The following is a 12,196-nucleotide window of genomic DNA, read 5'->3' as shown; positions in this document are numbered from 1 at the left end:
AATGGTGGGACAATCAGCCAGAAGAGGGACAATGTGAGAACTCACCCCAGACCTCTTCAGCAAGGTCCAAAAGTCTGCACAAGAAAATCATGAAGTGGTGTTCTGGAACAAATTCTTGAGGGAGCCCAGGGAATGCACGAGTGCCACACCTGCAGCATGGGGATCACAAGTGGCCCAAGGCAGCAGACATTTGTGGCATTCTGGGTCAAGCAGGAACGTCTGTAGGTCTTGGTATGCTGTAAAGCAGAGGTAGCCAACATGACACCCTCCAGATATTGTTGGACTACAACTCCCATCATTCCTGCCAACTGGCCATGTTGGCTGGGGCTGATGGAAGTTGGAGTCCAATAACATCTGGATGGTACTATGTTGACTACCTCTGCTGTAGAGAGGCTTGCAGTCCTAACTTGTGCTGTTCCTCAGTAGACTGGCTCTACTGCTCCAAGGCCTGGAGCATAGAGTTAGGTTTCATGTCTGGTCTTGCATATTTGAGTGGCAGTATCTCATGCTTGTTTGGATCTGACTTTCTGAAATTGTTAGTCCTCGTAGAATTAGGAGTATGCTGCAGCCTGGTGCTTCATCTTCATGGTACATTTCAGGAGCAGGTTGCACAAGAAAAACTACTGATCTTCTTGGAGCTTTGGATAACACAAGCCTAAGCCTAGGGTCAACAGACACACACTCAGCCAAAACACCTACTTTTCCATATAAATCTATGTATACAGCAACATTTATGGGAAAATATGCAAAGACAAGGATAGAAGAAAGGAAGATATATACACACTCACCCGACAAGAGTCTTCCATCTGCTCCTATTGCTCTGAGGATGAATGCGCCCTACCTATTTCTATTTTGATACTGAAACCTGGGGCCACGAGCATCTCTCTCTTACTGCCATGGGAACCAGCATATCACCTTTGTTTGCATGGCTACCAGAGGTGACATCACCTGTGGGACTATGACACCAACTGGCATGATTGTGTTAATGGGAAGGGTGGGGCCCCAGCTGCACTGCAGCCAGGATGGACAGACACATACATAACTCAACACTCATAACCTCAGCAGTTGCCCTGCTGTAACTTGTACGTGAGCAAATAATTAAAACAGTTCCACCAAATGTATCCATATCTTTTCATCTGTGCTATGGTGTGGGAGGGGCCACCTCACAAAGAGTGTTGCATCCAGAAATGTGCATTCTTGCTTGTAGAGTGCCCAGTCTAAACTGCCTCGTAAGGTGAGACCACTTCAATATTTGCAAAAGTTCCTATGTCTACAGTCTTGCTTGCATTGGAGGCTCTGGGGCTCAGCTGGTCTAGAGGCCCTTCCACCCTGATGCGTGAAGGCTAGCTCTAGCTAACCACTACGTAATGTGAGAAGAGCCCTGCTCGGTCAGGTCAAAAGTCCATGTAGTTTAGCATCCTGTTTTTCACAGAGGCCAACTAGATGCCTCCAGCCCACAAGCAGGATTTCTCTGCTGTTACATCACCACCACCCCAAAACTAGGATTCATTGGCATACTGCCTCTGAACAGGGAGGTTCCGTTTGCCAGTACTGAAGAGAAAAAGCACTCTGCACGTGCTTAAAGTAGCACTTCATTACAATTCCATCCTACGTTCGAGGGCTAAGCCTGGGCTCAAATTAAGTCTATACGAGAGGCCTGCACAACTTGTGGCCTACAAGTATTGTAGCCAGCTGGGTGCTTGACAATCTTGCCCCCATCCACTTTTTGAAGCCACCCATCCATCCTGCTTTGCAGTCCTAGGCAAGCAGCCAAAGGGCATCGAGTCACTAGTGAACAACCCTACTTGCCAGGTTGGCCACATTCAATAGATGAGAAAGCCCAACAACCACTGCATGCTTGTCTGCTTCAATGGCCTTGGTGGGTAATTCATGGCAGATAGTTTGAGTTCAGCTTGGTGGGCAAAAAGTTGTACAGCTGTCTAGAAATGCAGAGAGGCTAGAAGAGGCAGACAGGGCATAAGATGGATGAGATCTGTAGTGTGTTTTGGACATCAACAACCCTTACCCATAGTCTGGGGAGGGGTTGCCCTTACTACCCCAACATCATGTCCTAGCATGCATCTATTATTCCCTACAGTTCCAGGCACAAGAGAGGAATCAGAAACTTGAATTATGAAACAAGCGAGTTCCAAAGTAGACACGAGACAATCACATGTATGTTAAAATGCATGTTTCACATGTAAAGCAAGGGTGTGGGTAGGCCTGGCCCTACGTTAGGCAATGTAACGTGTCCGCCTGAGGCAGCTGATTGTGAATGTCATAAAAGGGTAGCAAATGATCCGTTATTTAATGTAACGATTATATTTTAACTCCCAGGGAGATGGGCTTGTGGGATTTTTCTGCCTCAGATGCTAAGATAACTTGGGCAGCCTTGGTAGTAAAACACTTTTAGGTTCAGGAAAGAGGGCCAGGGCAGCATTTGCTGCTTCACCTCAGACAACCAAACGTTTTTTTGAGCCAGACCCAGGTCAGGGTACGTGTGTCTGCACTTCACACAAAAAGGAAGCATGCGGGGGAGGGAAATGCAATCTTCCCCTCCCCCACTGTCTTTCCCTGCTTTTAAGCTGCTTCCCCTCCTCAGGGCAGGTGGGAAATTCATGAAAGCTCACAGAGCCCATGGAAGCAAGGTGGGGGAGGGGCGTGCTTCGCTTGCTTCCCCCGCATGCGCCTTCTGGTGTAACAAAGACATCTCCCCACTCTCTCACAATGTACGTGACCAGGGCAAGCTGCAAGCACATGTTTCACATGCACACGATTGCCCCACCTGTCTAGTTTGCTCGAGGCAAAATACAGAAGGTAAGAGAATACTGAAAGCTCAAGAGTGACTTCTTCTTTTTTTGTTCCTAGAGCAAAGGAAGAAGGAAACAGGACCCCAACGTTAATTCTTAAATGCAGGCGATCGCTGCGTTACAGAAAGAGGCAACATAAAGCTCCTCATTGTCATGAACACGTGTAGGTGGAGAAGTTTGCAGCCAGTATGCCATCTTCTGTGACATCTGATAAGGGCCGCTACCTCTTTAGATTGCAGTGTGGATGCCATTTTTAAGTACTCCTGTTTTAAAAAACAAAACTCTCTGGTTCAGTAAACAAGCCCATCAGGGCTGGTGGTTGTTATGCTAGTTCTTCCTCTCTGAAGTGCTACTGCGCACAGGCAGTACTTTACATGGGGGAGAATTCAAAAATATGTTGACTGAAACAGTACACTCCAGAACTAGCAGCTTACCCAGTCATGTAGTGGCAAATTCAGAAGTGCAGGGTCCATCCTGTTGGATGTTGTATCCGGCGCAAGCAGATGCCCAGGATGCAGAACAGTATAGTGACAGGCTAGATGCCAGTTGAAGCAATGAGCCAGACAAGTAATAAGTTTTAAGAGTCACTTTACTGACAATAGAATATATCACAAGCTCTCTCTCTGTACAAACTCCTCGACCCCCACACCGACTGGCCAGATCTGCTAAGTCTTATAGATAAGGCCAGCTGGTTGCCTTGGATACTTGTCCTTGAGATCTGCACGGACTCTGTGCTTCTTGGCCTTGTAACTCTGCTGTGGAAAAATACATTCAGGCACTCTTTCTTTGCCAACACATCCCTTCATAATAGTCACAGCCATGCCCCCTTCTAAAATTATACAACCTTCTCAGGTTATAGAATAATCTGTCCAGGCCTGAATACAGCTTTAGAAGTCTCTTCTCACTCAGTGGCCAGCACACTCCCCTTTCATGCTGATTGGCTCGTAGGACACTGGAGACATAAGGACAGTGCTGGGACTTGGCTCCCAAAAATCTAAGGGGTTTAAGACCCTGGACAACTACACCCCTGAGCTTACCCGCTCAGCCTGTGTATTGTGTAAATCAGCCCTGACCACATCTGAAGAGAAACTCTCAACATAGCATATTCTTGAGTGCTTCCTCATGTGGCACCTTTTGACCTTCTTATATGTGTGTATCAATGCCAATGTTGGGCCTGCAGAACAGAAGCAGAAAAGCCAAACAGCCATTCTATCCAAGGAAGGTTTGACTTCCTGATTGCAGGAAACCAGGGCAAAACCTGCTTAATTGAAAATGGCCTTTTGTGTGTTTCTCATAGACTTCACAGGCAGGTCTGTAACACCATCAGGATCAACACTGGAGCAGATTTTCTATTGTTAAAATAGGCTGTGCTGGCTTTGATGTGTAAAAGAGCCAAGATTCATTCATTTGCATCTCAACAGTTTTGACTCTGTTATAAAGAGGCGGATGACAGAAGAAGCCACTGTTTTCTGACCCTTTCCTCTGTCAGGTAAAGCCAAATCCTACTAACAGAAAATAGCACTGTGGGATTGCCTTGAGCTTTTTTCTTGATCTCTGTACTGATATTATTGGGAAATAACAGAGAAGTCCTTGAGCAGAGCCAGGCCAAGACATTTTGCTGCCTGAAGTAAAACAGCAACTGGTGCCCACAAGTCAAGGTGCATAGTATCACAGGCTGTTCAAGATATTTTAGCACCTAAAGCAGAAAATCCCACAAGCGCCTCTCCTTGGGATCAAAAATACAATAATAATAAACTAAGAAATAACAAAATGCACTGACCTTTCATGACCCAAAATCAGGTGCCAGCGAGGGGCAAAAATGGACTGGGAATCAAGGCAGGAGCCTGATTTTGAATGCTGAATATATTAATAGGCAGGGCTGTGTGTCTTTTGTATGCCTCCCTATCTTCCATACAAACGGCATATGATCTGGCACACAATTTGTCATCCTGTGAACTGTTTTTAAAGTGTCTAGTCCTTGTGGTTTCAAAATGTAACTTGAGCTTGTGGGCAGCTAAAGTTGAAGTAACCAAAGGGAAGCTTTTGGCTTAGACAGAGCTTCCATCCCAAGATATGGTACTACACTCTTGGACAACTCTAGTGGGAAAAGCGTTGCTTGGGTGTGTACAAGCACCAGATATGGTGCCCAGTTATCTCCACTATGGAGCATTTGTGTATGCCCAAGGACAGACATGCAGACTTTGTCTTCACTAATACACATGTATATATAAAGACACAAACAGAGTACTTGCTAATGTTTTTCCTTCCCAACACATTTGCTCAGGATTGTGCATGTTTGCACAATCACTGTCCAAATATGCATCCATCTCTTGCATTCAGTGAATTATCTACTGTAGGCACAAGTCTAATAAAGTGATAAAAATAATGCCAGTGCTGCACACAGGCAGCCACATACCTATACCCACACATCACACAATGCAGATTTATATTTTCAGAATTTGGGCCAAAGAGTATCAATGGCAAAATCCAAGTCATCAGTTGTGAACAGCAGATACATATTTAAAGTAGCTAGGTTACTCCACAGTAAACCTGAAGCAGCAATTGGGAAAGGGTGCGCTCTGCTTCTGTGTTTAATGCTGGAGAAGGCAGCTGTTTAAAATGCACATGCAACATTCACACCCTGGCAGTGCCACATGTGTATCTTGTCACTTAAACGCAGGCGCTTTTTGTAACTGAGTTCAAAAGTAAACTTTGAACTGAATTCAACTTAGGCGATCCCATTTTTAAAAAGGGGGGAGCTGTGGAAGAACTCTCTAAAATTGCTAATAAAGATGGTCGCTTCTCTCACACACAAAGCCATATGGGAGCCACTTCCATCAATGCCATGTGTGCGTACATGAGTGTGTGTGTGTGAGAGAGAGAAAATATACCACAGCCACATAGGTGGAGTCAATTACACAGTCAGGAATAACCTATGTGGTACCCTCCAGATGCTGTTGGACTGCAACTCTCATCAACCTCAAACACTGGTCATGCTGGCTGGGGCTGATAGAAGTTTGAATCCAACAGCATCTGGAAGACATCACACTAGCTACCTTGATGTAGGTCATTCACACTGGATCAGCACCCTCTCTCCCTGCAGGATGCATGCCTATCAGATTGGAAAAACCCTCTGCAAGTAGCTGCACTCATGCAACTGTGGTGTAAGTACATCGCAGCAACATAAAAGTAGCACCAATAGAGAAGTGGCTCCCAGACAGCTCAGCATATGCAGAGGGAAGTGTAAAGTCTTTATTAAATGTTGCACACATTGGGGATGGAGGAGGGAGCAAAGCAAACAACGTGTCAGAGGCTAATGGCTATGTATGTACAGCCTGTTTAAAACTTACAACCCTTTTGTTTTTAAAGCCTCAGTGCCTGGAGGGGGAGGAGTTCTGAGAAGATGTTTCAAAACACATTACTAACACAAACGAACAGCCCAATAAAGTATTAGGAGGCATTAACTTTTGCCTTATATAAACCAGAAGTGGAGTTTTAACTTGGAGAAAAGGAGAGGATTTATCACATAGTGCACAACTTCAAGCTACTCATGGAAGAAACTGAATGAAGATTGAGTGGTGTAAATACAACCTCACAGACACCTGTGCAGCCCACAGACCTTGGATGATGAGAAAGTGGATAGAGAAAAGTTCTTCTCCCTCTCTCATAATACTAGAACTCGTGGACATTCAAAGAAGCTGAATGTTGGAAGATTCAGGACAGACAAAAGGAAGTACTTCTTTACTCCGCGCATAGTTAAACTATGGAATTTGCTCCCACAAGATGCAGTAATGGCCACCAGCTTGGACGGCTTTAAAAGAAGATTAGACAAATTCATGGAGGACAGGGCTATCAATGGCTACTAGCCATGATGGCTGTGCTCTGCCACCCTAGTCAGAGGCAGCATGCTTCTGAAAACCAGTTGCCGGAAGCCTCGGGAGGGGAGAGTGTTCTTGCACTCGGGTCCTGCTTGCGGGCTTCCCCCAGGCACCTGGTTGGCCACTGTGAGAACAGGATGCTGGACTAGATGGGCCACTGGCCTGATCCAGCAGGCTCTTCTTATGTTCTTATGTTGTTATGATGATGCAGGGCCCTGGAACAATTTGCCTTTTTTGTTTTAACTAAAATCTTTATTACAACAAACAAAATAAAATTCTCATTTCACACAATCCAACTGCCCTCCTCCAAGAGCCCTGACCTGAAGCCCCTAGAGCCCCACAGCATGCATATACAGGGGTCTGGAGAAAAGGGGGGGCCTCCAGCAGTGTTCTCTGGTCCCAAAGTGGGGGTGCTGAACTCCTTTATAGGATGGGGGACATCTGGGCAAACAGCAGAACCAGAGGACAACAAGAGTTTCCACCACGATGCTGTTGCTGCTGTCTCTCTCTTTCCCTCAGAGACACCCGAAGGAGAGAGGACAGAGGAGGAGGACAGGGCCATAATATCTCCCCAGTCAAAGTCCCTGGGCCTGACAGGGGCTTTCCCACAGTCCAAGAGTCACAGCTCATCCTCATCAAGTTTGGCAAGTTGGGCACAGCCTTGAGGGAAACTGATTTCCGGGACTTCAGGATCAGGAAGCAGTGGCCTGGCATCTTCATCACTCAGGGCCTGTCAGGGACAGAGACAAAGTCAGAACTCTGGAAACGTTCCTGAGACATCTTTTCCAGCACTATCACCCCATAGCACACTACCACTGCATTGGTAAATAACCCAAGAGATGAGGACATGCTCTACATACAACTATGATTTTCAAACTGTGTTCTAGGGAACACTGGGGTTCCTTTGGAAGATTGCCTTTTAATATATTTTTAAAGCTTTTTTAAAAATGTTTTTAAAGCTTTTTTAAAAATGTTTTTAAATATGTTTTGTTTTAATATGCTTTTAATGGTTGTTGTGTGTTAATGTATTTTAAAGTCTGTTTTTATGACGTTTTAAAGAGTTTTCCGTGCTTTTGTTTGCCGCCCTGGGCTCCTACTGGGAGGAAGAGTGGGATATAAACCAAGTAAATAAATAAGATTGTCAATGGTTTCTCAATTAGAAGGCTAGTTTTAGCAGAAGGTTTGACTTCTGTAACCAGTGCCAGATTCTGCATTTCTTCCATGCTTCTGTGGAATGGCAGCATACTCACAGTTCTGGTGAAGACCTGTAAAAGGTAGCATTTGAACAAGCATTGTGGCCTCATGCATGTGTGTGTGTGTAAAAATGTCAGGTCCAATAAAAGTTAAACTGCCCTCATGGGAAGACAGAGGAGAGGGAGAAAAGCAAAGCATTGGCCTTAGTGGGCAAGGCAACAGGACCTGAATCATGAAAATGTCAAGGATAAGTTTTGAGCCCTTACTTGGATTAAAAGGACCATGCCCGCTGTTCTACTAAAACTCACCATGTGCAGGGGCTCCTGCTCGGGGGAACTGGACAGCTGCATCTCAAAGCCATCAGAAGGTATGTGAACTGGTCCAGGCCCTGGAGAGCTTTGGCTGCGAGATGGCTGTGGACAAAGAGCGGACTGGGTTTAATTTCGGGACAGATACCCGAAGCACAGAAACTAAGCTTAGCAACTTGGGGAAGGGTGCTCTCAATTTGACATTGTAGTATTATGAGAAAGGGCACATAGCTTTTCCTGAAGTTTGCCATGCAAACTTCATAGCTTCACAAGTCCCACACCTTCTCTGGTCCCATAATCAATGTAGTCATCAGTCTGACCTGGCACAATTCTTTCTCTCTCTCCACTGCCTCCAATCCTCCAACTCATACCTGAGAACAGAAACTGCCACTCTTGTCTTCACCGCTGTTCTTCTAGAACAGCGTTCGCTAACTTGGGCTCCTGCTCTTTCCCTCATGCTTATTTATTATAGTTTTAGCTATGCATGTTTTTTAAAAAAAAAAAAATCATAAGAAAAAATACAAATTAAAATTTTAGCCAAGAGAAACAACTACAACTGAGTTACTATTTATCAAAAGAATGAACCCAATTACTATCATAAAAATATGGAGGGAAATTGAAAGATGCAATCAATCTAATAACAACAAAAATTATTATAAAATTGACTGTGATCAATAAACACAAAATAAATAATATTTCATTGTAAGGGATGAGTCTGGGTTATCTATATAAGTAACAAACCTGCTCTGAATGTACACCACCTTTCCGACCCCCTCTTATTGGCGTTGCTGTCCCTTGAAAGCAATAAAAATCCTAGTGGCAGCTCACATGGAGATAGCAAACCATTGGAAGGGCAACACACACATCCAGACAGGATGGGTTGACAAGGTGTGGAATGTAGCCCTTTCACAGAAAAATTGACACAACACAGGAGAGTAGTTACAGGGACTTCTATCTTTTTGATGAAATATGGTTTCCCTTTAGTTATTTAGCGGTCAGGGAAACATCTTCAGCTACTCATAACTCTCTATGGCTGGATTATATGCACAAATCTTGAGCGATGTGATCTGTAAGTGTTCTTTTTATTCTTGATTGTACCTTGACTTTGTTTAAACCAGACAAGTTGATTGTTAATGTTTGTTATACTTACCTCAAAATAAAAGACTTAAAAAAAACCTTTGAGAACCTAGGCTCTAGACACCATTTCCCCACCCCTTACTAGTGGCAACAGAAAGTGTCTAGACTTGTGCCTAAGATCACTTAACACAGATTAAATGCTCCCTAACATCCTTTAAGCACTCACAATTGTATATTTCCAATTGCAGCAGCTGATCAGTGGGTATCTTTCTCACTTGTTTAGCACATGCTTCTGCATGGAGCTGAGGATTCTAATCCAGTACCGGTTACTGTACTACACAGCAAAGCAGTAGTAGGCACTCTGGAGTAATCAGTGCGGGGTCCAAGGAGCAATCCTCTATACACGGGATGAGGTTGGTGTCTTCAAGCTCAATAGACTACATGATTTTTGTCCAAACAAAAAAAGGCCTAATATTTTTACATTTCTGTTTATTATTAAAGATATCTATACTGACCTTGGACACAAATATTTCCAGCACAATTTACAGATTAAAATGAAATGGAAATGGAGTGCCTTCAAGTCGATTCCGATTTATGGCGACCCTATGAACAGGGTTTTCATGGTAAGCGGTATTCAGAGGTGGTTTACCATTGCCTTCGTCTGAGGCTGAGATGCAGTGACTGGCCCAAGGTCACCCAGGGAGCTTCATGGCTGTGTGGGGATTCGAACCCTGGTCTCCCAGGTCACACTCCAACACCTTAACCACTACGCCACAGTGGCTCTCATATAGATTAAAATACTAAGTAAAATTTGAGTTCCAATTTCTCAATTTTTGTTGAGCAGCTCTACATGTATTTACAAACGTAGGCTAAATACCTACATTTTTTGGAGCATCTCCTCTTGGGGCATTTAAAAAAATTCCTTACCTAATACTGATAGCAATAGTGCAAAAATATAATTTCTTTTGTATTTGTGGCAGCATGTGTATAACAGAATTTCAAGTCAGCACACACACAATGGTGACAAATAATTGTTTTCATATTTTGCTGTCTGCTCTTGCAAACTATGCATGTGTTAGGAGTTTAAACAAATGAAAGTACTGAACAGAATGTTAAGTTTCCCCTGCCAGCGTTTAGCCCTTTTCACCCCAAAAGTGGAATTGGATGTTTGGCTGTGTCAGCCCAGCCTCACAAAGCAGTTATTTCAATTGGGGTCTTCAGACATGACCTTCCTACCTCACCTCAACGTAGGGCTGATGCTCAGGCTGGGCTGGGCCAGGAAGATAAAGGGACGGCAGGGAGGCATTGTGAGGCTGGAGGCTGGATCCCTTGTTCTGGTCCATGGAGACTGAGGAGCTGGGCCGGGAGGGTCCACCAGGCAGTGAGTGATGGGAGACTCCAGTCCGGCCTAGGCTGTGGGTTTTGCTCTCCCGACGCTGGTACTCTATCGGTGATTGCAACGCTGGGGAGAAAACAGAAAGGTGCAGTGAAGCACAGGGTCACACACTGCAACACAGAACAGCTTAAATTCCATTAGAGAAACTTAAGTGAGTCTACAGCAAGAAAAAGACTCCTCAGGGCAAGGGTTGGGTATCGCTGGGCCATAGGCCAGATGCAGACATTCCCCCAAGGCCCCATCTGCGCTCAGCACATTGTACTTCCAGCAAGTTCCAATGCATCCGTTAGGTGCCACTGTCTCAAGGCACCTCAAATACCTTGAAGCAGTGGATCCTGAAAGAGCACCCTTCCCCTGCCCCTCACCCTTCCATCACAAAACAAACTTGCATGTTCACTTTAAGGGATATTTGGGGAAATATCCCATGTACCTGTTTACCATGATGTAACTTCCTAATGGGTGGGATTAGTTACCTGGCTTCCTCCTCCTTTGTCCTGGAGATTTTTGAATAATCTCCATTGCAGATCTTTTTACCTCTGGGAGAGGCCGCATGGCAGATGCTCTCTTCTGAGAGCATCACTACTAAAGACTAAGATGGACTGAGACTTCTATTTTTCTTTCATCTAAGCTAGAGCCTATGTTTCTGAACATATGAAAGGTCGTGAGTAAACATTCTTTATCTTTTACCTAAGAAGGTTGTGTGTGTTGTTATTTGTGCCTAGGGAAGGTGGGACTGGTTTATATCACTCTGCTGCTTGCATTTTTATATCTCTGCTAAGAAATAGGACCACGAAACTTAGTTCCTATTTCACCTTATATTTTTAAAATACCAAACAAAAGTATGGTGCATTGGGAGCCATGGCTTCAAAGTGCTCAAGATGCCTTGAGATAGCAACTCTTGGTGGGAGCCCTGGAAGATGCTGGACAGGGACAGGAGGAAGCACAAAATGCTAAGGAGAAGCGGGCACAGGCTGGATTAGAGGGCACTGCAGCTCTTAATATCATTACCATCACACATACACACAGATATTCTCTTTTTCTTAATATCATCACCATCCCACAGTCTTCTTTCTCTCTGGAGTCCCAGCTGGGATGGTGATTATCTTTAAGAGAGAGAGAAAAGAAAGAGTAGGGGATGGCTCTCTCCCTGCCCATTGCTGGCATGTGCCCCGCAACACATTTTTCCTGAAGGAATGTGGCCCACAATGGAATAAAGGTTGCCTAGACACAATCCATGCATTCAATTAAGAGTCATTTAGAACTCATTTACACATTTTGTAGAATGACATAGTAGAATTCTAGACTATCCGACTTCAAACTGAAAGGTGGGAATCCTATTTTTGAACACTCCCTCATGTCAGGGAAAAAATATACTTTGCAGCAAACTAGCACATCAGGGATAAAGATTCAGAACGTAGCACTTTCCCTAACCTGCACTCAAGCTTTTTATTTGGGAAAGCAATAAAAAATGTGCCTCCCTGCCCACCTGCAGCCTGAAGAAGTACAGTCCACCTCAGTTCTGACACTCTTCTA

At 44.5% G+C, this 12,196-nt stretch overlaps 1 protein-coding gene across 8 annotated transcripts in view; it reads right to left on the bottom strand.

The window, feature by feature from the left end:
- Positions 1 to 6,715: 6,715 nt before the first annotated feature.
- The window catches only part of ARHGEF25 (Rho guanine nucleotide exchange factor 25), a 91,742-nt gene continuing 86,261 nt past the window's right edge, over positions 6,716 to 12,196 (bottom strand). The window contains exons 14-16 of one of the 8 annotated variants that reach the window (XM_061614681.1): positions 10,509 to 10,729; positions 8,191 to 8,295; positions 6,716 to 7,418 (exon numbers count right to left, since the gene is read on the bottom strand). In XM_061614681.1, coding sequence (XP_061470665.1) covers positions 7,308 to 7,418; positions 8,191 to 8,295; positions 10,509 to 10,729 — 437 coding nt within the window. In that variant the 3' untranslated portion in view covers positions 6,716 to 7,307. Of the gene's footprint in view, positions 7,419 to 8,190; positions 8,296 to 10,503; positions 10,730 to 12,196 lie in introns of all 8 variants that reach the window. The other 7 variants (XM_061614678.1, XM_061614680.1, XM_061614682.1 and 4 more) reach the window with 7 other exon arrangements.

This window comes from Rhineura floridana, chromosome 3 (genome assembly GCF_030035675.1).
Source record: "Rhineura floridana isolate rRhiFlo1 chromosome 3, rRhiFlo1.hap2, whole genome shotgun sequence".
NCBI classification, from domain to species: domain Eukaryota; kingdom Metazoa; phylum Chordata; class Lepidosauria; order Squamata; family Rhineuridae; genus Rhineura; species Rhineura floridana.
Note: the sequence above shows the minus strand (reverse complement) of the source record. Positions and strands in the feature narration are given on the sequence as shown.